Source organism: Oncorhynchus kisutch, linkage group LG2 (genome assembly GCF_002021735.2).
Source record: "Oncorhynchus kisutch isolate 150728-3 linkage group LG2, Okis_V2, whole genome shotgun sequence".
In the NCBI taxonomy this organism is placed as follows: domain Eukaryota; kingdom Metazoa; phylum Chordata; class Actinopteri; order Salmoniformes; family Salmonidae; genus Oncorhynchus; species Oncorhynchus kisutch.
Window position 1 is genome coordinate 36,823,615 of NC_034175.2, and position 27,992 is coordinate 36,851,606.

The following is a 27,992-nucleotide window of genomic DNA, read 5'->3' on the forward strand; positions in this document are numbered from 1 at the left end:
TCATTAGGGATGCGCGATATATCGGTGAACATATTGGAATTGGCCGATATTAGCTAAAAATGTCAACATCAATATCGGTGCATACTTATATAACGTAGATACATTTAAAAAATATGTTTTTATTTAACTAGGCAAGTCAGTTAAGAACAAATTCTTATTTACAATGACGTCCCGGACGACGCTGGGCCAATTCCCAATCATGGCCAGATGTGATACAGCCTGGATTCAAACCAGGGACTGTATTGACGGCCCTTGCACTGAGATGCAGTGCCTTAGACCTCTGCGTCCGTGTGTGTGTGTGTGTTAACTATTTAGCTGTACTAGAATGCTTAAAAGGCCACACTTTTTAAAAATCTGTTATCGGTATCGTATTTTTGGCAAGGAAAATATCGGATATTGGTATCGGTCAAAATTGTCAAATCGGTGCATCACTACATCTCATGTATGTAAACCTATGGAAAGGATGATTATAGAAAGGCTGACTTACTTTCTGGAGTAGAGGACTAATGTCACCAGATCAAAGTGGGTTCAGGAAAGGCAGGGGAACGATGGATCCTATACTATGAGTCAAGTCATACGGAAGGCACAGGAAAATAAGGAGGTGGTGGTAGCCGTTTTCTTTGATGTAAAAGAAGGCTTATGATATGCTGTGGAAGGAAGGCCTACTTATCAAGCTGGATAAATCAGGACCTCCCCGGTGGCAGTGATGCAGGTAGAGTTGGGAGAGATGCGGTTAAAGTTAAGAAGACTTAAGTTTACACATCCTACAAAAAAAGGTGCTCCTAGAGTGCTGGGAAAGTGAACACAATACTATGCTTTCTAGAATATATTCATAAGATGGACCTAAGGACCCTAAAACAGGGAGGAGAGCAGCAACAACACAATGGAGTTGTTGGCCATACTATTGGCTGCCGAGTGTGTGGAGGAGGTGAGGCCAGACAGGTTAGTCATCTGCTCTGACTCCTGTGCAGCACTGATGAGCTTAAATGCATGTGTGTCTCAGAGCAGACAGGATGTATTGTATGAGGTTTTGCATTGTTTGTATAGGGTGAAAAAGATTGTGATGTTCCTCTGGGTACCAGCTCATGTGGGAGTAGAGGGAATTGATAAAATGGATAGTATTGCCAAGCAGGCTCCTAAACATCCTAATGTTGAGATGGAATTGTCAATCAGTAAAGCAGAAGCCAAGGGATTAATAAGAACAGTGGTTCAAAATAAGTGGCAAGTGTTGTGGGAGAGGGAGAGTAAGGGAAGACATCTGTATAAGATCCAGGAACAGGTGGGGGCTGGGAGGTCCTCAGGCCCGAGGGAGGAAAGTGTAGTCACAAGGCTGGGTCTGGGACACACAAGGCTAAATAGTACATTGAAAGTGGTGGGGAACCATCCGACTGGGAGGTGTGATCATTGTCAGGAGGAGATGAACACAAGGGAACATGTTCTATTTCAGTGCCAGAAATATGATGAGAGAAAGGGAGCGATTGTTATTAGATTTGAGGAGTAATGGGGTTGAAGAGCCAGGATTAAGTGAACTGCTGTGGAAATCTTCAGGGGATGTGGTATTTCATTGTGTATTTCGTTTCCTTCGGGAGACGAGAATATTGGGTAGGATTTAGACCTTCGCTCCACACTCCAGTCCAGTTGGAGGCGGTAACGCACCTTAAAGTTGGTTGCCAACCGCCATATAGAATCCACAGAAGAAGAAGAAGAAGAAGATCAGGTTTAACAGAGAGAGGGTTTGCAAAAGGAAAAATGGAAACAGTATACCTGTAAATAGACAAAAATCCTAAAGACAGTAGACATGAGAGTCGCCACTGTGGCCTTTTACGGGTGTGCACTGGGTCTTCTGGCGATGGGCCTGCGAGAAATGTTTTCGGGATTTGAAGAGAATAGGTGCACAATGACCTATATGTTCGAGTACCCCGAGTACCGGGTGAGTAGTTTGCCTATTGACCTCAAACAAATGGCACCGTGCGCGATTCGGTTTCGGTTCGGCGTAATCACTCGGCACTGTCAACAACACTCGGAACGTTGCTGCCAAATGCGTAACATTATTTTAGTGTCCATCCTTTTCAGGACTAGCTAGCATCCCCCCCCCCCCCCCCCCCCCCCCCAGCTGTCAATGTCCAGCTGTGATTTTTAGAGCCATAATATGGTTATGGCTAGCTATAAATTAGCCCATGGCCGATATATCATGCTGAAGCTCAAGCTACCTGTTGTCGTAAAGCACCTGCATTAGGCTTCCAATTTCAACATCGCGCCTCATGCATGATTTTCAGGACGATTTCCTTGTTGAGGGTGTCGACAGACTGTGTCATGCACACCTAGCTACGTTTCACATTTACCATGGAATTGTACATTATTTCTAGTACTAGCTGCAATAGAGAGGTGGCATGGTAGGCAGTTACTGTATGTTGAGGATGCTGAGTGAGTGTGTGTGGTGTCATTGTATGTTACATCAGGGCTCAGGAGATCACACCTTGTGTTGGAAGCTGCAGTTGATCCATGATAAGTACTATAAGGTGATTATTCCACCCATTGAGTGCCTGGCACAACCATATGGCCCTGTGTGGTCTGTCTGCGCTCACAATGGTGCTGATAAAATATGAAGAATTGGCCCAATCTATTAGAAGTAGCTATTATATTTATTACCCCAAATTGTTCTCGGTTCTGATTTGCTCAATCAAGAGTCAGTATTGGCCACGTGGTGCCACACCTCTCCTGTCGTTCAGGATGCACACACACACACACACAACAATGCTTTCTCACTGTACTGTTTTTTTCTTCTTCTCTGTGATGTGTTAATCTGCCTAGAAGTGTGGCTCAGCTGTTCCCAGCATATGGCTCTACCTCTAGGGAGGTGTGTGTGTATCCTTAGTGTGTTGTACTTTAGGCCCGGAGAGTACGAGCTCTATCAGGGATGTGTGTGTCCTCACTATGTTTGTGTGTTGACAGCGTATTGCCCTGCCCCGACGCGTGGCCCGCCAGTACCCAGCGTATGGGCTTTACCTGTACGGAGAGGGCCAGTACGCTCAGGACACTCGCGGACTAAAACTAGCCGGGGCCCCTGTTCTTTTCCTACCTGGAAACGCAGGCAGCTACAAACAAGGTGAGCCTCTATCACCATTAACCAAAGTAATCCACTTTTCAAACTTGCTCGAATCGAACATACCCACTCAACTCAGATTAGGGAATATCACAAGTTTGCTCTCTCCATTGCTCTAACAATGGAAGCTAAGAATTTATAATGTACAATATCTGATTCGGTTGCATATTGTACATAGGCTGGTGAAAGTCTTGTATTTGAGAAATATCTTATGGAAGGGTTTCCCAACTGGCGGTGATTTTATTTTGTACCCCAAGTTTTCTAAGCAAAATAAATAAAATAAAAAATATATATCTGTTGAATATTTTTTGGGCATCAAAATGCACTACTTGTATCCAAAAGGGGGGGGGGGGGGGTTGTGTGTGTGTGTGTGTGTGTGTGTGTGTGTGTGTGTGTGTGTGAAAAACACCAGCAAATCAGCTCCAAGGGATTTTAATTCTGGAAATCTGTTCCAAAGTATTCCCACGCATAAGAGAGTTATACAGTGTGTGTGTGTGTGATCGTGTACAAGGTTTCAAATGATTCTGTTTTAGTTAAATATTATATCTGTGTGGTCAATTTGAGGTTTACAAATGATTTGTGATTATGTTCTCTTCCTCCTGATCTTCTGGCTGAATTTAGTTGATGTTCCCTGTTCTATGCCCACTCTAATGCAGATCTATCCTCTTCTGGTTTGGTGTTGCTAGTGGCTGCTGGTGGGAGTAGAACACCCACGCTCTCTTTCTCTCACTCTCAATCTTGCATGCGTACGCCCACCCACCCCCACATACACACATGCAACATGCACATAGTTTGCTATTTTACCATTATGTGCATGATGGTATTCAGTGTCCTCCATCATGGGTTCTGTTGCATTAGTCTATTTACATGTTATGGTTACAATCACATACCTCAACCAAGCAAACCTCAACCCAGGCATGATTTTTATTTATTTATCTTTATTTAACCATGTAGGCTAGTTGAGAACACGTTCTCATTTACAACTGCGACCTGGCCAAGAGAAAGCAAAGCAGTGCGACACAAACAACAACACTGAGTTACACATGGAATACACAAACGTACAGTCAATAACACAATAGAAAAGTCTATATACAGTGTGTGCAAATGAAGTAAGATTAGGGAGGTAAGGCAATAAATAGGCCGTAGTGGTGAAATAATTACGATTTAGCAAATAAACACAGAAGTGATAGATGTGCAGAAGTTGAATGCCCAAGGAGAGATTCTGGTGTGCAAAGGAGCAAAACATTTTTTATATATATACATAAAATAAATAACAATATGGAGATGAGGTAGTTGGATTGGCTATTTACAGATAGGCTATGTACAGGTGCAATGATCAGGAAGCTGCTCTGATAAGCTGATGCTTAAAGTTAGTGAGGTAGATATGATTCTCCAGCTTCAGTGACTTTTGCAATTTGTTCCATTCATTGGCAGCAGAGAATTGGAAGGAAAGGAGGAATTGGCTTTGGGGGTGACCAGTGAAATATACCTGCTGGAGCGTGTGCTACGGGTGGGTGCTGCTATGGTGACCAGTGAGCTGAGATAAGGCGGGGCTTTACCTAGCATAGACTTATAGATGACCTGGAGCCAGTGGGTTTGGGGACGAATATGCCAACGAGAGCATACAAGTCGCAGTAGTGGGTAGTATATGGGACTTTGTTGACGAAACGGATGGCACTGTGATAGACTACATCCAATTTGCTGAGTAGAGTGTTGGAGGCAATTTTTTAAATGATATCGCCGAAGTCAAGGATCGGTAGGATAGTCAGTTTTTTACGAGGGTATGTTTGGCAGCATGAGTGAAGGATGCTTTGTTGCGAAATAGGAAGCAGATTCTATATTTCATTTTGGATCGGAGATGCTTAATGTGAGTCTGGAAGGAGAGTTTACAGTCTAACCAGACACCTAGGTTTTAGAATATGTGGACAATTATAAGTCAGAACCGTCCAGAGTAGTGATGCTAGGTGGGTGGGCAAGTGCAGGCAGCGATTGTTTGAAGAGCAGCATGCATTTCGCTTTACTTGCATTTAAGAGCAGTTGGAGGCCACGGAAGGAGAGTTGTATGGCATTGAAGCTCGTCTGGAGGTTAGTTAACACAGTGTCCAAAGAAGGCCAGAAGTATACAGAATGGTGTTGTCTGCATAGAGGTGGATCAGAGAATCACCAGCTGCAAGAGCGACATCATTGATGTATACAGAGAAAAGAGTCGGCCACGAGAATTGAACCTTGTGGCACCTCCATAGAGCCTGCCAGAGTCTGGACAACTGGCCCTCTGATTTGATACACTGAACTCTTTCTGAGAAGTAGTTGGTGAACCAGGCGAGGCAGTCATTTGAGAAACCAAGGCTGTTGAGTCTGCCGATAAGAATGCAGTAATTGACAGAGTCAAAAGCCTTGGCCAGGTCAATGAATACGGGTGCACAGTATTGTCTTTTGTTGATGGTGGTTATGATATTGTTTAGGACCTTGAGCTTGGCTGAGGTGCCCCCATGACCAGCTCAGAAACAAGATTGCATAGCGGAGAAGGTACGGTGGGATTTTAAATGGTTGGTGACCTGTTTGTTAACTTGGTTTTCGAAGACTTTAGAAAGGCAGAATAGGATAGATATAGGTCTGTAACAGTTTTAGTCTAGTGTTTCCCCCTTTGAAGAGAGGGATGACCGTGGCAGCTTTCCAATCTTTGGGGATCTCAGATGATACGAAAGAGAGGTTGAACAGGCTAGTAATAGGGGTTGCAACAATTTTGGCAGATCATTTTAGAAAGAGAGGGTCCAGATTGTCTAGCCCAGCTGATTTGTTGGGGTCCAGATTTTGCAGTTCTTTCAGAACTTCAGCTATCTGGTTTTGGGTGAAGGGGAAATGGGGGAGGCTTTGGCAAATAGCTGTGAGGGGTACAGAGCTGTTGACTGGGGTAGGGGTCGCAGGTGGAAAGCATGGCCAGCCATAGTAAAATGCTTATTGAAATTCTCGATTATCGTAGGTTTATCGGTGGTGACAGTGTTTCCTAGCCTCAGTGCAGTGGGCAGCTGGGAGGAGGTGCTCTTATTCTCCATGGACTTTACGGTGTCCCAGAACTTTTTTGGAGTTTTGGCTACAGGATGCAAATTTCTGTTTGAAAAAGCTGGCCTTTGCTCTCCTAACTCCCTGTGTATATTGGTTCCTAACTTCCCTGAAAAGTTGCATATCGTGGGGGCTATTCGATGCCAATGCAGAATGCCACAGGATGTATTTGTGCTGGTCAAGGGCAGTCACGTCTGGAGTGAACCAAGGGCTATATCTGTTCCTGATTCTATTTTTTATTGAATGGGGCATGCTTATTTAAGATGGTGAGGAAAGCATTTTTAAACAATAACCAGGCATCCTCTACTGACGGAATGAGGTCAATATCTTTCCAGGATACCTGGGCCAGGTCGATTAGAAAGGCCTGCTCGCTGAAGTGTTTTAGGGGGTGGTTGTTTGACCGCAGACCCATTACGGATGCAGGCAATGAGGCAGTGAGTACGCAACGAGTGCTCCCGCACATTGGCAAACCGGGCTATCTGCATTGTGTCCCGCTAACCCCTCTATTACGCTACTGCTACACTCTGTTCATCATATATGCATAGTCACTTTAACCATAACTACATGTACATACTACCTCAATCAGACTGACTAACCGGTGTCTGTATGTAGCCTCGCTACTTTTATATCCTCACTACTGTATATAACCTAGTAGTCTTTTTTTACTGTTTTATTTCTTTACTTAACCATTGTTCACCTAATACCTTTTTTGCACTATTGGTTTGAGCCTGTAAATAAGCATTTCACTGTTGTATTCGGTGTACGTGACAAACTTTGATTTGATCGCTGAGATCCTGGTTGAAGACAGCAGAGGTGTATTTAGAGGGCAGGTTGGTCAGGATGATATCTATGAGGGTGCCTGAGTTTATGGATTTGGGGTTGTACCTGGTAGGTTCCATGATAATTTTGGGTGAGATTGAGGGCATCTATCTTAGATTATAGGACGGCCGGGGTTTAAGCATATCCCAGTTTAGGTCACCTAACAGTACAAACTGTGAAGATAAATGGAGGGGAATTAATTCACATATGGTGTCCAGGGTGCAGCTGGGCGCTGAGGGGGATCTGTAACAAACAGTAACAGTGAGAGACTTATTTCTGGAAAGGTGGAATTTTAAAAGTAGAAGCTCGAACTGTTTGGGCACAGACCTGGATAGCATGACAGAACTCTGCAGGCTGTCTCTGCAGTAGATTGCAACTCCAGCCCCTTTGGAAAGTTCTATCTTGTCAGAAAATGTTGTAGTTGATGTTAACATGCATGAAACCAAGGCTTTTACGGTTAGTCAACAGAAGTCAACAAATGATAGCGCCTGGGGAATAGGAGTGGAACTGGGGGCTACAGGGCCTGGGCCTCTACATCACCAGAGGAACAGAGGAGGAGTAGGATAAGGGTACGGCTAAAGGCTATAAGAACTGGTCGTCTAGTGCGTTGGGGACAGAATTAAAGGAGCAGATATCTGGGTGTGGTAGAATAGATTCAAGGCATAATGTACAGACAAGGGTATGGTAGGATGTGAGCACAGTGGAGGTAAACCTATGCGTGATGATGATGAGAGGTTTAGTCTCTGGAGGCATTAATTAATGTAGGTGAGGTCTCGTCATGTGTGTGGGGTGGGACGAAAGAGCTATCTAAGACAATTTGAGCGGGACTGAGGGCTGTGAAATAAAGCAATAAAAACGAGACAAGACAGCAGTAGACAAGGCATATTGACATTAGAGAGAGGCATAAAGCAATCACAGGTGTTGATCAGGAGAGCTAAGGTAAACAAAATGGGGTACAGTGTTATTGAAACAGTCCAGGGGGCATCAGCTGTGTAGCCGATTGATCATAGGGTCAAAAGAGTAGCAATAGGTGAGACAGGGTGCTGTACGGTATTCACTACTACACTCGGCGAGCAGGGGGCACAGCATTCAGAAAAAGCTAATGGGCCAGGGCTAGTAGATGGTTCTGTGGCGATATCATAACAGAATAGCCTGTTGAGACTAGAGGTCGACTGATTATGATTTTTCAACGCCGATAACGATTATTTGAGGACCAAAAAAAGCCAATACCGATTAATCGGCCGATTTTAAATAATAATAATAATACAAAAAAATATAGAATTTTAATGTAATTTTTATATTATTTATTATTATTTTTTTTTTTATATATATACATAATGACAATTACAACAATACTGAATGAACACTTATTTTAACTTAATACATCAATAAAATCAATTTAGTCTCAAATAAATAATGAAGCGTTCAATTTGGTTTAAAATAATGCAAAAACAAAGTGTTGGAGAAGAAAGTAAAAGTGCAATATGTGCCATGTAAAAAAGCTCATGTTTAAGTTCCTTGCTCAGAACCTTTTAACATGAGTCTTCAATATTCCCAGGTAAGAAGTTGTAGGTTGTAGTTATTATAGGACTACTAAAATCTGTCTAAAAATGCAGATTACCGATTGTTATGAAAACTTGAAATCAGCCATTCCGATTAATCGATTGACCTCTAGTTGAGACCACATCGGGCGATCACGTTGGCAGTCCAGTCGTGTTGGATCAGTGGGGCTCCGTGTCGACAATAAAGGTTCCAGGCCAATTGGCAAATTAGGTGGTTGTAACCATAGAATTAGTTGGTATATGTGCCTAGCTCGAGGCTAACTGGTGCTTGCTTCCGAACAGAGGCATTAGCTAACAGTAGCCACTCGTTTGCAGCTAGCTAGGAGTAATGATCCAGAGTGGCAGTAATCCGGTGATATGGTAGAGAAGAGCAGTCCGATATGGTCTGAGTTGATATCGCGCTGTGCAGACTGGCAGGTGATTGTCCAAGCTAAGGCTGGCTGATTCCGGGGGGAAAAGGCGAGGACAGCTCGCCGTGGCTAACAAAGACTAGTAGCTAGTTAGCTGGCTAGCTCCGAATGGAAGTTCCAGTTATAAGGAATAAAAATATCAGATCCGTTCCACATTGGGTGAGGTGGGTTGCAGGAAAGTGTATTTAGTTTGAAGATAGAAGTGAGATTATGATGTATACGATAAAAGACCGGCTATATACAAGGGGCCATCTTGGATTCATGATCTTTAGATGTTTTACATTCAACAACATCAGCACTAAGTAGGCTATGTTTAGGCTACTTTAAAGCCTGTCAAGCCTAATACCTAGTTTTACATTAAACACACTTAAAGGGATACTTTGAGATTTTGGCAATGAAGAGCTTTATCTACTTCCACAGAGTCAGATTAACTCATGGATACTCTTTATGTCTGCATTCACTATGAAAGAAGTTGGAGGTAATTATGCAAGCCAATGCTAACTAGCATTAGCACAATGACTGGTAATAGTATGTTAACAGCTAGCTGTTACAATAGACTGCCAGTCATTGCTCTAATGGTAGTTAGCAATTGCACTAACTCTAGTTAGAAACTTATTTTAAATTGTACGCAGAGACATACAAGTGGTATCCACAATTATCCCTTTAATCAGAGTTGATTTAAACCGTTAAAAGGAGTGCTACTGTTCATAGGGAGGTGAAAAGAGGTCCAGGTTCACAGGTAAATTGAAGGGATGCTTAAATCCATAATCTACACACTGCCCTCTGTTTTGCTAATCAGATTACTTAACTCCAATAGTAAATCTAGTCTATTCAGAGGTCATCTTGTGTTGATATCCATGAGCTTTGGTCAACCTTAATCCTCACATGGGGGGACAGCCACTGTTCAGGGATGTGGTGGATGAATGTCAGGGATGTCAGGGATAAGCCAAAAAATTGAAATTAAAAGGAAATTTCACCCTGGTTCTGCCACGGCACATAGTCATTACTATATTAACAACATTACGTTCTTTATCATAAACATCAAGATTATCGAAACCACAAGCTAGAACGAGCACGTTTTCATTTCACTAGTAGAAAGTTTAGTTTTTTCCTGTATTTGGCTGCTAAACAACATAGTCCAGCATTCATTTAAAAAAATATTTTTTATATATTTATATTTTTTTAATCAATGTTACCATTATTTAACTAGGCAAGTCAGTTAGGAACAAATTCTTATTTACAATGATGGCCTAGTGGGTTAACTGCCTTTTTCAGGGGACTGAATGACAGATTTGTACCTTGTCAGCTCCGGGATTCAATCCAGCAACTTTTCGGTTACTTGCCCAACGCTATAACCACTAGGCTACCTGCCACCCCCATTCATAGTGAATGCAGATACCGCCCTGCTAGGTAGATGGGGGGTGCCCTACAAACTTGGATGATGGTGTTATTTACTTCTAACGACCAACACACAGTAATCTCAGATCTTCTCTAGGCAAGATATTTTTGAAAACATGTGTTTTTCATCATGCCTGTGTGGTGTTCTGTCTAGCTGTGCTAATAACAAACGAGCACGAAAATGAGTTCGTGCCTTCGGAAAGTATTCAGACCCCTTCACTTTTTCCAAATTTTGTTAGGTTAGAGCCTTATTCTGAAATGGATTAAATATATATTTTTCCCTCATCAATGTATACACAATAATCACAAAGCAAAAACAGGTTTTGAAGCATTTTTGCTAATCTAGTAAAAAATAAACTCAAATATTACATTTACATAACTATTCAGACCCTTTACTCAGTACTTTGTTGAAGCACCTTTGGCAGCGATTACAGCCTTGAGTCTTCTTGGGTATGACGCTACAAGCTTGAAACACCTGTATTTGGGGAGTTTCTCCTATTCTTCTCTGCAGATCCTCTCAAGCTCTGGATGGGGAACGTCGCTGCACATCTATTTTCAGGTCACTCCTGAGGTGTTCGATCGGGTTCAAGTCTGGGCTATGGCTGGGTCAGTCAAGGACATTGAGACTTGTCCCGAAGCCACTCCTACATTGTCTTGGCTGTGTGCTCAGGGTCGTTGTCCTGTTGGAAGGGAAACTTTTGCCCCAGTTTGAAGTCCTGAGCGCTCTGGAGCAGGTTTTCATCAAGGATCTCTCTCTACTTTGCTCCATTCATCTTTGCCTCGATCCTGACTAGTCTCCCAGTCCCTGCCACTGAAAAACATCCCCAGAGCAATGCTGCCACCACCATGCTGTAGGGATGGTGCCAGGTTTCATCCAGACGTGGTGCTCGGTATTCAGGCCAAATAGTTCAATCATAGTTTCATCAGACCAGATAATCTTGTTTCTTATCGTTCTTTGAGCCCGTTAGGGGCCTTTTGGCAACTCTAAGCGGGCTATCATGTGCCTTTTACTGAGAAGTGGCTTCCGTCTGGCCACTCTGCCATAACGGCCTGATTGGTGGAGTGCTGCAGATATGGTTGTCCTTCTGGAAGGTTCTCCCATCTCCACAGAGGAACTCTGGAGCTCTGTCTGAGTGACCATTGGGTTCTTGGTCACCACCCTGACCAAGGCCCTTCTCCCCCGAATGCTCAGTTTGGCATGCAACCAGCTCTAGGAAGAGTCTTTGTGGTTCCAAACTTCTTCCTTCCCATTGAAGACGTCATTGAAAATAATAATTTGTTCTAAACTGACTTGCCTAGTTAAATAAAGGTTAAATAAATAAAAACATTTAAAAGTATAATGGAGGCCACTGTGTTCTTGCAGACCTTCAATGCTACAGAAATGTTTTGGTACTTTTCCCCAGATCTGTGCCTCAACACAATCATGTCTCAGAGCTCTGCAGACAATTCCTTCTACCTCATGGCTTGGTTTTTGCTCTGACATGCACTGTCAACTGTGGGACCTTATGTAGGTGTGTCCTTTTTCAAATCATGTCCGATCAATTGAATTTACCACAGGTGGACTCCAATCAAGTTGTAGAAGCATCTCGAGGATCATCAATAATCTCATAGCAAAGGTTCTGAATGCTTAAGTAAATAAGGTATTTCTGTTTTTGCTTTTGTCATTATGAATTTTTGTGTGTAGATTGATCAGAGAAAACATTTTAATCAATGTTAGAATAAGGCTGTAACGTAACAAAATTAAGAGAAAGTCAAGGGGTCTGAATACTTTCCCGAATGCACTGTAAACTATACAGGGGAGTGTACACTGTTTAATGCTAACTCAAAAAGAGAACTTGGTATTCAACAAGAATGTTTTATGGTAAAAGTAGCAGACACAAATACAGTATGAACAATGTAGTACAGTTCAGTGTGTAGAAAACTGTAGCTACAGATTGTTACATCAGATAATGTGATTTAACCAAATATTTTCGGTATCCATTACTGGGAGTTACAGGATAGGTACTGCTTGGTGTAACACAGAGAATTTTCGACCAGCCTTCGCTTAGCAATACTGCCTTCGTGCTCGATTCTGGGAACACAAGTCTCAAAATGTCTGTGTCTAGTTGCAGGGGTCCTTTTTGAATTTAGAAAATGCTCCGTCATTAAAATATTTGTTTTGCTCCACGAAGTAATCCAACAAAGGGTATGCCACCACCTTGTCTATTTCAAGCCTTCTCTCATTGATCGAGACAGTTGGGTGTCTAAACGAAGACGGCATCACTAAGGTTGGTTGAAAATCCTCTGTGATATACCAAAGAGTACCTATCCAGTAACTCCCAGTAAGAACAATCTTTGGTTAAATCACATTATCTGGTTTTATAATCTATAGCTAAGAACTGGCGATCAGCAGATGATGGGAGAGGTGGTCATGATGAAATTGACATTCACAAAGGAACATGCAGTAAGATAAGAGTGAACAGTGTCGTAAAGTTCAGGGAATAATTGTACGGCTGTGGGAGTGGTCATTATCAAACTGCCATTCTCTTGAGTCATCTTCTGCTTGAAATACAGCATAATGTCCAATCCACCAAGAGGGAAACAGTTCTGCCACAATGACACACACAAGCAAAGGAATTATTTTTCTGTATCTAGAATTCACTCCAGGAAGAAGCCCAGGCACCACAAGGTATTGTCTATAAGACAAACAAATATAATGAATTATACTCTATTGTACAGTTTGAACGACAGTTGAACTATGCCAGCATAACATCACCATTAGGGTAGAGAAGTTGAACATATGCACAGGCAGAGATATTACATTTAGAACAATATCTAGCCTAATAGAAATAAATATAGCATAACCCTCAACCTTTGCACAGTGACCAGACTGTACAAATGTGCCTCGGCAGACAGACAGACAGACATGGCTGTAGCTAGATACTATCAGGCATGCTTAGGCAAATATATTTATAGTAAAACCAGATTCAGTTTGAGATTTACAACAGTAAAGTGTTGTATTAATTTTTGTCCTCTTAGCTAGCTAGCTGGATAGTCAATTGTTACATCTGTTAGGATTCCAATCTTGCATCATGCCTATAATTTTGTGAGATTGAAACGCATCCACGGTCATAACCAATGTCAACCTTTGTCAATTATGTTACATAGCTGGCTAGTAAAATTATTTACAGTTGCTAATGTTACACGTTTGCTAACAAGTTAGAAGGCGCCAGACTAACTAGCTTGCCAGCTCCAGTCATGTGGTAATGTTTGCTGGTAAACCTAGCTTTAAGTGGCTGGTTGTATAACATTTTAGCTTGCTGTTTACAATATATCTCAGATTGTTAAACCTCTTCTATGTTTAGTCATAGATATAGCTACCTGTAGTTGTTTAGCTAACTTAGCTATCTAGCTAGACTAGATGGCTACCTACCTAGCTAGCTAGCTACCCAAGTTATGACACGCACATGGTGTTCTGTAGGAGTAGGGTTTGACCTGTACATGGCAATTATGTCCGTTCTACAATGACCATTTAGTGACACTAGTTACACACCCCTATGAATAGTCAAGCTATTAACTTGTTCCAACCGAACATCGTTCGAGGGCTGTAACTGCATAGCCCTGAGCTACGTGTCCTCCCTTGCCCAACTTCTGGTTATTATATATTTTTAAAATCTTATCCTTCAGTGTTAATCTTCTCACAGCTTTCTAATCGGTTTATGACCTCTTATGTCCTCTCACCAGCTCGCTCCCTGGGTTCGGTGGCTCTGAGGAAGGCTGAGGCCCTGGAAGGAGGGGTCCACCTCAACGTGTTCACCATCGACTTCAACGAGGAGCTTGTGGCCCTGTATGGAGGCAGCCTGCGCCGGCAGACCCACTTCCTACACGAGAGCATCAAGGCCATCCTGCGCCTCTACAAGGTATATTATATAAGAAAATGTTGTGTGAGCTCTCTTAAAAACATCAGATATATAAATGCTAACTAAAAATGGCTAACAACTGACTTACACCCAAGCCCAAATCAACCCCTACCCCCCCCTAGGCACTTGTCTGAGAGGGCAGGTGGAGTTTTTGCCATATTGCTTAAACTATCCAATCCTCTCAGATAAACACAAGTGCCTCGGGGCTAAGGATCAATTTGGGATTGGGCATTAGACTGATGAACTAAATCCCACACCTACCTCTTTCTCCACAGGATCATGAAGCCCCCCCTCATAGTGTGGTGTTGGTGGGTCACTCCATGGGGGGAGTGGTGGCCCGAGCCCTCTTCACCCTGCCCCGCTTCAGCCCTCGCCTTGTCAGCCTCATCATCACCCAGGCCTCCCCTCACCAGGCCCCCGTGCTGTCCCTCGACGCACACCTTCTGGGTATGGAACACACACACACACACACTAGGGCTAACAAAGTATAGTAACCCCCAGCACTGTGATCTGTCTGTATTCTCTCCTTTCTGCTCTGTGTGTGTGTAGAGTTCTACTCTGCTGTGAGACAGCGCTGGGTGGGTCGAGCGGAAGACCTGCGCAACGTGACAGTTCTCTCCGTGGGGGGTGGTTACCGTGACTACCAGGTACGCTCCGGCCTCACGTCCCTGCCCTGCCCCCAGGACGACCCAAGCAAGCTGTCTCTGGTGGTAAGACTCAACAAAGTCAAAGTTTCTGCTGCATTCACATTTGACATGTTTTATCTGCACATTTATTTTGTTGACGTTTGTTTGTTGACGGTCAAATCGAGCCTTGTGAACTGCTGTAAGCTTTGTAACTATTCTATCACTTGAGACAAAATTGTCCACTCAATCTTTACATTTATAAGATGATATATGCTTTATTGTCTATTAACTTACTGAAAACAGAAATTTGTATTTTTATGTTCCCAACCTAACACACACACACACACACACACACCCCAAGAGGCTGGAAGCAATGGGTCAGCTGCAGTTCAGTGCCCCTAAGCGCTAGGCTACCTGCCGCCCAATTAGTTGGCCACATGCCAAAAACAATATACACTGAGTATACTAAACATTAGGAAGACCTTCCTAATATTAAGTTGCACCCCACCCCTTGTAACATCAATTCATCGGGGCATGGACTCTACAAGGTGTCGAAAGCGTTCCACAGGGATGCTGGCCCATGTTGACTCCAATGCTTCCCACAGCTGTATCAAGTTGGCTGGATGTCCTTTGGGTATTGGACCATTCTTGATACACATGGAAAACTGTTGAGAGTGGAAAAACCCAGCAGCGTTGCAGTTCTTGACAGTGCGCCTAGCAACTACTACCATACCCAATTCAAAGGCACTTAAGTCTTTTGTCTTTCCCACTCACCCTCTGAGTGGCACACATACACAATCTAGGCTTAAAAGTCATATTTAACCTGTCTCCTCCCCTTCAGCTACAGGGATTTGAAGTGGATTTAACAAGTGACATAAGGGATCATAACTTTCACCTGGTCGGTCAGTTTTTTAAATTTTTTATGCTTAGTGTGCGTTTCATTCAGATAGCCCAGATGAATTTCGATTGCCCCAAGTCCTTCAGCCTTGCATTCAATTTCAAACTGATAGGGTTAATATCCTTTTCTGTTTTTCTTTTATGAAGGTTACTGCTGTTCCTAGGACCTGGGTGTCCACGGACCACCTGTCCATTGTTTGGTAAGTAGAGGAATTCAATTTTAGAGCTTGCTTGATGTAATCTCCAGACCCTCTTCCATAAATATGCAAGTCTTTTGCTTATTGTGTTTGTTTTCCAGGTGCAAAGAGCTGGTTCTGGCCACTGTGCGGGCATTCTTTGACCTCATTGAACCTGAAACGGGACAGGTGAGTATCACACTGGCTCCCTAGACTGGAAACCAGGCGGGGCCTCCTTGACTGTTCTCAAAAACACAGGATAGGCAACATTTTGGATGCCATTTGGGAATTTGCTTCCAACTATCCAGTTATTTCGCATCAGTAGCTCGGTTTCAATCCAATTGGTGACAGATTTTCATTCAAATATTAGTGTTTTTTCTAACAAAAAGACCAACTCTGTGCGTAATTAAGTATTGCACAAAAAATATTTTTTGACTTAAGTTTTCATGTACTGAATAAAACCCAAAAGTTCAATGTGTTTCCATTTCATTTTCAACTCTACCGATAGTTTTGTAACTAACTGTTAAATAACAAATGTGCCTACTTTTATCTTGGCACGTGCGCTCTAGACAACAACAGCTTGCATATACAGTGCAGGTAGGCTAGTCTAGATGATGAGATTAATATTGATACATTTTTATTTGTCAAACAGCAGTCAAGCATCGATCATCATGTCACCAAAATAAGACTCTCGATATTTATTGGAAAGGAGCATTAAACTCATCTCTGTGCACATTCATCACCCTGTGACGTTCATCATTAACTTATTTAATCTTTAGTCTAATGGACTGCATGGTTTCCCGGGTCTTAATGGGAGGACCACATACCATATCATTGCGTGACTCCACGTTTACTTCCATATGATGGTTATTATATATCTATATTTGCACATGAAGGTGTTTCCACCACCATTTCTCACACCACAATTTCTCACACCGTGTCGAACGAACAAATGATGTCTGCATTTATAAAATGTTCCCGAAATGACCTATTTTTTTTCCTATTATTATAATTTTTTATACGGTATGACTTTACTCGCATAACTGGGTGGAAACGTGGTTATAGCAGATGAAGGAAAGCAGACCAAGAGAAAGCCTATGCAGACTAGATGTACACCGGAATTGTGGCTCAATTAATCTTAGTGTGCCGCTTACTTCCCTAATTGATCTGAGAAGAGTTTGATAGGAGAAATAATTAGTCTAGAATCTTGCCCAGTCTTTTCAACTCTTAAGTGGCCATGAAGGAAAGAAAATTGGAACACTGTCTGTCCATTTGAAGTTGCTAAGTACTGTGTATTGATGTCTTTTAATTTATTATTTTTTACCAGTTTTCAGACGATCCAGAGAGGAGAATGGCCATTCTGAACCATCATTTTATCAGACACCCTGTACGTGTGCTGGGTGAGCAGCTAGAGACGCCCGTTTCCCTCTCAGGTCAGTGGGTTACAGTGCTATAGTGTGTTTTGTAGTAGGGCCGAACGGTGTGACTGCTTGTCACTTTTTAGGCTGTGTCCTTTTACAGAACATATGTATTACCGGGTGTGTGACCACTCTCTTATTTATCACATTCTCCAGGGTCTCCTAAAACGTGGAGCGAGGTGAACACACTCCGTCTGGCGTACAGTGCTCCCAAAGTAAGCCTACACCATTACCACCAGGGCCGAGGTCCATTTTGGTCCATAGACCCTTCACATAGCTCCTATCACTTTGGTCATCACAGACCTAAAATAACTAGATTGGTGTAATTCATGTGATTTATTGAGCCACTTAGTCTTCTAGTAGGCTAAATTGCGCTTCCAGGCCCAGAACGAGCTGGGCCTTGATCGTACATCATTTACAGATCCATGTCTTCTGAAAATATGGCTTGGAGTTATTGTTTCTTTGCTCTCTGCAGGAAGGACAAGCCAAGTATTTCTTGTTTGCCCTCTCCAGTCGCAGGAGAGCCTACAGCCACTTCTACTGTCGCAGCAACAACCTGGTGAGACTGAGATGGCAGCTCTGCTGCTTTAATGGGATTCAAACCAATATACAATATATGCTCTTAAGATAACACTGGTGCTTCCCACTGGTTATGAATCCCACTTCTGCCACCATTCATAATAGATTTTTGATATATAAGACTAATGATGTGAGTAAGTCCGCAAGTTGAGAACACAGTATAAGGTGAATCTTGCAAGCAGAATACTGCATTTTGTGAGACTACCGAGCCAATGTTTGTAGTCTCTCCAACAGGAAATGACTAGCTGGGTTTACGGTTGTACACAGATGAACGGATCCATGTGGTGAGTAGGGGTGTGGATAAGTTGGGATCCTTAACGTTAAAGAAAAATGTTTTTGTTGTTCCCTGCCCCCCACAAAATTAAAATCACAGTGCAGTTATCACAAAACTTTATCTTCTGTGTTATTGCCCAACTAGACGGTAGGCTATAAAGGCCTGGAGGAAGCTGTGTAATTTAAATAAAACTAGAGAGCAAAAGGCAAATTTTAGGCTACTTTGGTGAATTTGTGTGACAAGACATTGCAAGATACAGATTACCAATACATTCTTTCTGCCTGCCGCCTTCTCTTTCCCTCACGCTGGCTTGCCTGCTCTTGCTTTTCGCTAATGATATGAGTGTGTCTTCAGTCTGTTTTTATTTAACCTTTATTTAACTAGACAGGTCAATTAGGAACAAATTCTTATTTACTATGACGGCCTACCCCGGCCAAACCCTAACCCGGACAACGCTGGGCCAATTGTGCAGCGCCCTATGGGACTCCCAATCACGGCCGGCTGTGATACAGCCTGGAATCGAACCAGGGTCTGTAGTGACACCTCTAGCACTGAGATGCAGTGCCTTAGAACGCTGCGCCACTCTGGAACCCTGTGGCGTGTAGAATATCCTAGCCTATTCATTGATGATAGGCCCTGCTTTACTGAAGTTGCGGGACATTACAAGCCAATAATTTAAGATACAGCATTCCATTGCGAGATACAGCTTTTGATTGCCGATAGATAGGCCTTGTGCACGTCTCTGACTCTGTCTGCCTGGTGGCCGATCTGCCTATACTGTGCCCATCCCTTCTCTCTTCGTCGCTCGCTATGAAAGACGCAAGTGTTGTTTTCTCGAAGGTACAGACAATAATCAATCAGTCTCCTCCGTTCCAAAAATACTGAATCTTGATACTCAGAAATGGGAGTTGACGGGCAAGGAGCCGAGGAATCAATTATTTTGGGTCGGCTCTCCACCACTATGGCAGCGAAAGGCAAGCAACACCAGCTAAGTTAAATGGGAAGGAAATGCAAACTTTGCGAGGTGGATTTGAGGTACTGTAACGGTAGTAAAGGTTCCATGCTTAAACATCTGAAAGGGAGACCCAAACCGTGAGACCCAAACCATTGCTGCCAGCAGCGCAGCTGCATTGTGAATTCACATGTAATTTTATGAACATTTCTTATCGTTTTAACAGAAAACTGATAAAATGACTGTTGAAATGTTTCGATTTTCTTCCCCCATTTGTCACATCCCTAGTGGTGAGTACTGACTGGCCATGTCAGACATGCACTCTTTCCATTTGTCTCTCTCTCTCTCTCTTTCTCCTCGTTCATTCGCCTTTATCTCTGCTTCAGCTTACTGCTGGCTCTTTCTGACATCTGACGTACCATTCTTTCTCTCTCTCTCTCTCCATGCTCCTTCTCTTCTTCTTTTCTCCCTTCGTTGCTGTCTCTGACTGTACTATTCTTTCCCCAGTGTGCAGGCAGTGGATCTGTCTTTTGGAACAGAGCTTCTCCCAGCTTACAAGGTAAGCATTAACTTCCCATATTTACACCACCACTAAATATTAGCGGTTAGTCAGTTATTTGAAGTCGGACATGTTGTTGTGTCAATGTGCTGTCTGCTGTTTCTCCTGTTTTTCATTTCTCTGTTTCTTGTGTTGTGGAATGTACTTTAAGTACAATGTGACATGACTTGACACTGCACTCAAACCGTGTTGACCAAAATAAATAAGTGTATATAATAATTAAGTGTAGATCAAAATAAATCTTCAGAACTGTTGCTTCACTGGTCGCTGTCTGTTCCCCCCCCCCCTCCCCCAGGTTCTGACTCTGAGCCTCAGTGAGCTGTCCTCTGTCTCTCACCTCATTGTGGTTGCCTCCAACCTCAACGGTAGACAGGTACACTGTGCACAGATTTTGATATCACTTTATGTGCCCTAGTTATTAACAAATACGGATACAGGTAGAGAAACACTATTTTCCATAAGGTGTAGTGACAATATAAATAAATAAACTACATTTATCTCAGTGGTAGCGCCATTCCATATTCATAAATGTGAAGAGAAGTAGAGGCACTTTTGTAGTACCCTTCATGTGAACATCTTTTCTACTCTGTGTCCCACAGTTCACAGTGGAGTGTGAGTGGCAGAGACAGGAGTCTCAGACCGTCTCTGTGCCAGTACCACACGTTCTCTCCTTCGGTTAGTCCTCCTTTTCTCTAATTCCTCCCTGTAGAAACAATTATATTTGCAGTCTGGTTTGTCTGAAAGTCTGTATTTTGCTCAGTTTTATTTTGCAAGAGCTAGTTAGTTAGGTGTAATGAATTTGTTGACGTTTCTCATTCGGTGGGCAACACTGGCTCCCTATGGCTGAACTCTGTGGGTCCTCGCTCGTTCAGGCATGAGTGTTAGTGACGTCACTCTCAACTCCACCGGACTTCGGCACACCATTGAGCTGCAGCACTTTCATCAGGTAAGTCCATCTGAATTGTATATTTCTATAATAAGTTTGGTCAAGTAATTATCCACTACTTGCAGTCCAGTACATTCTATCAGGAGGTTGAACATCGTACATACAGTACTGGCAGAACAAAACCAAGGTATTTGGTCTTATACTTTCTGACCACTGTATCCTCAGGTCTATCAGGCTTTCAGAATTTCAGTCGTAAGCCACTGCAAAGTAACCAAAGCAGGTAAGCAGCCGTCTACAGTTTTGCAGCACATTTCTATCAACTGATGGGGTGCGTGTTTGTGTGAGTTTGGTTGACAGCTGCTCTTAATCCATCTTTTAATTTATGATTTTGGTAATGGTTCAAATTGCAAAAGTACCAGTAATGTTGGATTGAAAGTCCTTGTCTCTATGTACAGACAGACTGCCCAATGTCTACATAATGAAGGTGCCGTGGTTTAGGGAGGACTCCGTTACCACGTCCAGGCAAGATTTTACCACCTGTCCATCCATCTGTTTGTCTGTCCACCAATCCTGGCTATTTAAAAAAAAAATGTGTATCTAATGTATTTACCAGTAACCCAATGGAAAACTGTTATTTATTTGCTCTATCCCTGCAATCTCTCTCAGTATTCCCTCTGTAACAGAGATATCGGGAATGCTCCACACGAGTCGTCCTGACAACTCCACTGGTGTCCTGTTGCAGCTCCACACTGCCCCCAACTGCCTCTATAAGGTACTGCCCACAAAATTAAATGGGATACTTTTTGTTTATCTGTTATCTCAACATGGTATTGCCCATTAATGTGAGGCATTAAACCATTATACAGGCTTCAAGCTGAATCACGTTTGGTTTTTAATTTAAAACATTTTTTAAATTAAACTTTCCTTTCTCTCTAAGACTGGCTGAATCTCTCTCTCATCTCTCCCTCTCCAGGTATCTGTGAGAACTTCATTTCCCAGGGTGCTTGGACAGGTAAGACCTATACTCTGTCGTGCTCAGCTCTCACCCTGACATACAGAGTTATGAGCGTTGTCGTACTCCTGGGTAATTTAGCTTTGTGTGAAATGGAGGCTAGCTAGCTTAAATTCAAACACACCAATATGACTAACTAGTGAACGGAATTTTCTACCCTGCTGTCCTCCCAGGTGCTGAGGTTCTGTGGGCCCGTGTTGCCGGTATACGTGGCTGTAGCGCTCCTACTGGCCTGTGGGGGGCAGATGTCCTCTGTCGTGAGGATGGGGCGCCCCCTACAGATGAGCCATGCCGTGGCCAGATCCCTGCAGCCCCACAAGGTGGACCTTCCCGTCTACCTGCTGCATCTGCTGCTCAGGTAGACCTATTATTCAATCAAGCATGCATGTGTGTGCAACAGTGGAGGCTGCTGAGGGAGAGGACTGCTCATAATAATGGCTGGACGGCGCGAATGGGATGGCATCAAACACATGGAAACCATGTTGTTGATACTGTTCCACGGATTTCGCTCCAGCCATTAACACGTTCCCGTCCTCCCCAATTAAGCTGCCACCAACCTCCTGTGGTGTGCGCACACACACACACACGCATGCACACAGACACACTGTGAAAGACCACTCGTATTACATGAAACAACACCACACCATACAAAGTCCCTCTATCCTCCTTCATCCCACTATTTGTATCCAGGTATAGCTGGTTCCAGGATGGTTGGTCCACTCTTCATCTCCCGCCGTTAGATGCTCTCCCCGCCACCTCCCCAGATGGTATGACACAGGAGGGCTTGCCCCTAAACGAAGACTGGCCACGCCTCCTGTCCCCCCTGCTGTATGTTTTGGGAGCAGCCATTGCCTTCTGGGGCAGCGTGCTGCTCCGCCTCTTTCTAAGGCTGCTTTCGTTGCTATTGGCCCCGCTTCACAGGTAATGAATGCCCGCTCCCCTCATGCATTAGATTGAACTCCATGGAATTAGAATTAGTTTAGTCTGTGTGTGGGTGTCTGCTTTCAGGCCCTCTGTGTCTCGGGACTGCGGCACCCTGCGTAGGCGGACTCAGCTGCTCCTCATCCTGTGTCTGAGCGTGTTAGGATGGGCTTCCTGTGGAGCCCTGTCAATCACAGCCACCTTCCTGCTGCATCTCTACCGAGTGAGTCTAGGGGACCAGTTAAATACTTACTCATTGAACTTGTTAGTTTTCCTGTGGTTTACTGATGTGTGCCTATGTTTCTGTCCAGGTTCTAAGGCTACAGATGACAGAGAGGTCTCTGAGTCATATGCTGAACCTGGTAAGAGTCAGAATTATTGCCCTCTAAAAATGACCTCTCTAAAATATTCATATATTGATTATAATCACAACTACCCTTCCAGGCGCCCGAGAAACAAACCGACAAAGAGAAAGGCACTGGGGAAAAAGAGAAAGGCACTGGGGAAAAAGAGAAAGGCACTGGGGAAAAAGAGAAAGGCACTGGGGAAAAAGAGAAAGGCACTGGGGACAAAGAGAAAGGCACTGGGGAAAAAGAGAAAGGCACTGGGGAAAAAGAGAAAGGCACCGGGAACAGTGAGGCCCTGGACAGCAAACTTAAAGAATGTAACGGCGCCCCCCTGCTTTCGGACTCGGTACTGCAGGATGTGAGAGATGACCTGCAGCTGCACGTCAGCCTGTCTGCTCTCCTCACTCTACCAGTCATGCTCTGTGCCCCATCACTGATCCACTGGACCCGCAACCTCAGGTACTAGAGTGTGTTTGTGTCTAGCCCTTACCACCCTCTACTTCCCTAACTCTACTGTGTGTATGTCCATGTGTAGAACTGTGATTTTCCCCCTTCCTTTAATTGCCTTTTCTCTTTGCAGATATTCTGTTGCTCGTTTGGATCCTGACCCTTGCTGGCCCCACTCTGTGCCTCTCTTCATCGCCTCTCTGCTGCTCATCAACTGTAACACATTCACTCTCAGCTACAGGTGCTTGTATTATACTGCTCCGTCTGTCTCACATGCGCGCACATCTTTCATGTCTGTCTTCACTGCTGTCCTTTCACCCAGGTGTGTTTTTAACTTGGGTTTTGCGCTCTTGTGTTTCAGTAAAACCCTGCCTATCACATCCCGCCTGCTGTTGCCTCTCTCCGTTGCCATGGTGTCTTTCTCCCCACTCCATCTATACCGTGTAAACTACTTTGTGTCTGCAGCCCTGGTTCCGCTGGCTGTTTCCTGTCTCTTCTGAGTTCTGCTGGTACCTGCGCTGGGCCTATCACCCGGGTCAGGTCCCCAAACTGGTCAAAGCTAGTCTGGCCTGGGATTTGCACTCCCCTTTCAGGCCCTGAAGGGGGCGACGATGGCAACCCTACAGCAGAGCCATAGACATACATAGTTTGCGAAACTGTCCGCCATGTTGTCTCCAAGTGTTCCAAGCTTTTGGTGCCAACATGGCTACCATTGGAATTCCCAGTCTTAACCAAGTTTGCCTTACTCTGTATATATATGGCTCTGTCTTCAAGGAGCATGACGCGATTACTCCTTCATAACAAATGTCACGCCTGATACTTGTGGTTCTCAACAGGATATTGCTCTTATTGTTTTTCATACAACTGTAATTTAACCTATTTCAGTACAGTATAATTGTGGTAATAATGAGTATGAGGGGATTTGTCTCGTGTTTATTGGATTCTGTTTTTTGGCCCTAAACCTCTTGGCCTGTCTTATTGGTAACTTTGAATACACTCATGAAGCTAGCTACCTTTACTCTGTCATTAGTAAGATGTCATAAGCAGTCAAGTGTTGCAATTAGGGTTGCAAACCTACCTGTAATTTACCATTTATACAATTTAAAAAATATATTTTACATGCTATGAAAATTTATTAAAAACATTAAACTTTTCAAAAGTCTGGTAGTTTACTGGTCAATTTTGAAAGTTACCAGTAACATTCCCTCCCTTTGCAACCTTAGTTACATTGATGTCGTGCAGCTAGCTGTACTGTATGCAAGATGACCGTGGCTAACTCGCTTGCTTGGCTAGCTATTGTAACTGCACCGGACATGTTCCGTCATGCTTTTGACAGTGTAAAGATTTGAAAGGTTTTCTTAAACTCTTATCACACCCTCAAACCTTCTTCAACTGCTATATTACGTTGCTATCGTCCTGTTCAAAGCACAGATGATGCGTTTTTGAAAGTGGAGCTCCTAACTACATAACCTGTTCTTAGCCAAGTATGGTCGTTTTATTATGCAGTATGTGGCCATAGCTATGAATGTTATTGGTTAGTCTCGATCTAAAGTGACCGGGTCCTTACTACCTAGGATATCATGAGGAATGGATGACCCTGCACACCATAGCTTAATTTAGTTGTGCAATGTTGTAGGAAGGTTATATGGAGTTGGATGCTATTCCACATCAGATCACTGGGGGTATAACTTGACATTGTATTTATGTCGTAACATAACTACTCGAGCAGTTTTTCCTGTGCATCTCTATGGACGGAGTCCAGGTTGATGTTATCCATACTAGAATATATTAGATCTGATATTACCTTGCAAACAGGCCTATCATGTGACTCTGCTATTCTGTTACAAGCTACTGTCTATTTCTGATTTAACAAAATGTCCTCCGCTTGAAGAGCTAGCTTTAAAGGCATCTTTGGCTTTTTTTTATTTTATTGATGTCGTTAAGAGGCCATGGCCCCTATTATTTACTAGAAGAGTTGTTACTTACTTGGAAAACATCAGCACTTGGTATTTCCATTTGCCTTAATCAGTTACCTCACATTTTTCCAAACTGGACTTTCTAAAGACACATAGCTCCTGCATTGAAATACAGTTGATAAACTGACATCGGCTTGGTCTCCACAAGGCAGACACATGTATAAATGTGTATTACCCTCATTGTCGTAATGAAAGCACAGGGTTGTAGATCTTCAGGATCAGATGAAGGAGCCCTATTGCCACCGATACATGGAGGCACCAGAGATGGTGCCTTTAGACTGTTTCACCCTCTACTGTTTGCTAATTCAAGGTGGGTGTGTTTGCGTAAAACCCTATCAGCCATAGCTCCACTCCAATGTACAACACAGTGGATTGTGTTAGTGGTGTTTTTTGACAATTGTTTTGTAAGAATTAACCAATAGTGTCTGTGTTTGTACGTGTACTTTTGATGCTCACCAGCACCCCTTGACCCCAACTCTGTTGGCATCCCTTGGACAAAGCAGCTAGTGCCTTTCTGCCGATTTCCCCCCCCCCACCCCCTCCACGCATTCACTCTCCTATCTGCCTGTCAATCAAGACACTTCCCTAGTATAGGGCATAAGATTGTGACATAGACCAGCATCTCTGACAAGTGACTAATCTGGTCATCTGAGTGCAACAGTAGTGAGCATAACTCTTGCTTGTAGCTGTCTTAACACTTGTATTTGCAAGACAGAACCGATTTCAAATACAGAATGGTTACATGGAATGGAACAGGTTATGTTGGTGTATGTTAAATGACTTGACAAAGCCACAACGGTGTTATGTCAAGGTAAAGGCAGCTTGGTTCTTGTACAGTGTTACGACTTTTCAAGCTCAACAAGACAGGCTAGGAATTGAACACCTTTGTCCATCCTAGCTAGCTTCAATTTAAAGAGACCAAACTCACTCCAGCACGAACACACACGCATATCCTACACACTCTCCCCGACGACCCCCCCCCCCGTGTCACCTGCACTGTGAATGTACCTGTTTGTTTGTATGTGTGTGCATAAGTACGTAAGACCTTTAGTGCGGGTGCTTTGTGTGTACTAAACTATAGTATGTCAATGTGGTGCAGTTTTTAGTGCTTTGAAACGTACATACTCTGCCTCACTCCAAATGTGAATTGTGACCAGATTTATGTAGATGAAACTTTGTGGTAAAACTAGTAGAAATGGGCAGATGTTTTCTATGAATATGCTAGATTTTCTTTTTCTTCTCCTTTTTTATTGGTGTTCACTGTGACCGGTGCCCGTGATTTCTGAAGTGAGATTGACACCTCGGCAACTACTCATGTTCTAACGTAACCATCCAGAGTGAAGCTGTCGCCACAAGCATATCTCAATTTTAAATATGTTTGTTTAAGCTTTTTATGCTCTTTGAGATTATTTTTATGTAATGAAAAGCACTACACAAGTTAAATAAATAATAATCATTGTATGGAATACTGTTCCTTGAACCCCGAAATGCCTGTTTGCATTCATAGCTGTTATGATTGTAATGTTAGCAGTCATCATTTTTTTAAATTAAAATCTGTTTATTGCAACTGTAAGTGGTCATAACAGTTGTTTGTTATTAAAAGCAGACATAATTCACGTTATGATTGCCTGAAAATGTATATGATCACATTAAGAGTAACGGTGTAGATGGTGGCTGCTTGTGGAATGACAACTGATTATACCAAGGATATAGCTGATGATTTTAAGGAAAGTGTCTCCAAATTGTACATATTGTGTGTCCAATGAAGTGAATTGCTGTTGCTTCGTGCTGTTGTAGCTTTACTGTTGCAACTAGGATGCTAGACAGACTTCAACTCCACAGCGCCCCCCCCCCCCCCCCCCCACTACTACTTTTGATTCACACCCAAGGACAAAATACTTGCATGTAAATGTCCCAACATACATATTCAACTAGATTGGTGGGTTTAGTTCGGCAGCTGCAAAGTCCAGATGAATGCTAAAAGTTTGTTTGCGTCTCCACTTGCTCTTTGATGATCTGTTGACTATAGGGAAGTGAACATCCAGTTAAGTGTTACCAAACTGTCATTACACGCTGATAGTCATGTTACTGATGCGGTCTCTTGCTGTTTCTGTCCCAGGTGACTTTCAACCTATAACCTCCTATCTCGAACTGGTCCTCGTTGTGTGAAGATGGTCTCTTGCTGACCTTTGCTGAACAAGAAATGTTCCAAAAATGTAATTGGACCCCAAAAAGACCTTGCCTGAGTGAATGTTTGGAGTCTGTTTCTACAGTTAGGTTATAGGTCAAGTGACAAGGACCGGCATACTCAATTCTCAGGTTTTAGCATTGTCGCAACAAAAAAAGAGATTGCTTTGGTGTTTTTTTTATATTGTAAACATTTTTTATCTAATGTTATTATAACATATTTGTGCAATTTGTTTCTGTTTAAATAAAGTTGTGAGAAGAAATGGCAACCACAGGTGTCTTTTGTACCTCATTTGCTCTTTTTTCTGTTGTTTAATCAACTGCTTATTTAGAGAATGAGGTCAATTAATGGACTTATAATAGATGGGTTGGTTGTTTTAGCATCTGCACAACTATGGGCAAAACAGACAGATTATTGAAAACATAAAGTTGCGTTATGAGCACTTGAGTTACAGTTCATAAAAGAAAATCAGTCAATTGAAAT

The 27,992-nt window shown here is 43.0% G+C and overlaps 1 protein-coding gene and 1 long non-coding RNA gene across 3 annotated transcripts; one reads left to right on the plus strand and one right to left on the minus strand.

Moving 5' to 3' along the window:
- The first annotated feature begins 1,683 nt into the window (after positions 1-1,683).
- Positions 1,684-27,777, plus strand: pgap1 (post-GPI attachment to proteins inositol deacylase 1). 2 transcript variants are annotated; one of them, XM_020453759.2, is made up of 26 exons: positions 1,684-1,930; positions 2,953-3,106; positions 14,076-14,251; positions 14,527-14,698; positions 14,801-14,961; positions 15,922-15,974; positions 16,073-16,139; positions 17,278-17,383; positions 17,525-17,583; positions 17,844-17,927; positions 18,170-18,231; positions 19,681-19,732; positions 20,028-20,105; positions 20,332-20,407; positions 20,605-20,678; positions 20,844-20,898; positions 21,074-21,140; positions 21,285-21,390; positions 21,592-21,630; positions 21,804-21,988; positions 22,321-22,551; positions 22,639-22,774; positions 22,863-22,913; positions 22,996-23,357; positions 23,479-23,586; positions 23,707-27,777. In XM_020453759.2, the coding sequence occupies exons 1-26, from the start codon at positions 1,799-1,801 to the stop codon at positions 23,843-23,845; spliced, it is 2,985 nt and encodes a 994-aa protein (XP_020309348.1). In that variant the 5' UTR covers positions 1,684-1,798; the 3' UTR covers positions 23,846-27,777. The 2 variants fall into 2 exon arrangements, with proteins under 2 accessions (XP_020309348.1, XP_020309356.1); XM_020453767.2 differs by having other exon boundaries at positions 18,182-18,231.
- Positions 12,192-14,622, minus strand: LOC116354402 (uncharacterized). Its single transcript, XR_004203617.1, has 3 exons — positions 14,513-14,622; positions 14,073-14,244; positions 12,192-12,938 (listed from the first exon to the last, which is right to left on the minus strand). It is a non-coding gene; the product is annotated as an uncharacterized LOC116354402 (long non-coding RNA).
- Positions 27,778-27,992: the final 215 nt, after the last annotated feature.

Excerpts from the sequence above, each read along its gene's own strand:
- pgap1 (XM_020453759.2), top strand. The coding sequence starts at position 1,799 with ATGAGAGTCGCCACTGTGGCCTTTTACGGGTGTGCACTGGGTCTTCTG. Across the intron at positions 16,140-17,277 it reads TTGAACCTGAAACGGGACAG|TTTTCAGACGATCCAGAGAG; the intron begins GTGAGTATCACA and ends ATTTTTTACCAG. Across the intron at positions 20,408-20,604 it reads ACCACACGTTCTCTCCTTCG|GCATGAGTGTTAGTGACGTC; the intron begins GTTAGTCCTCCT and ends TCGCTCGTTCAG.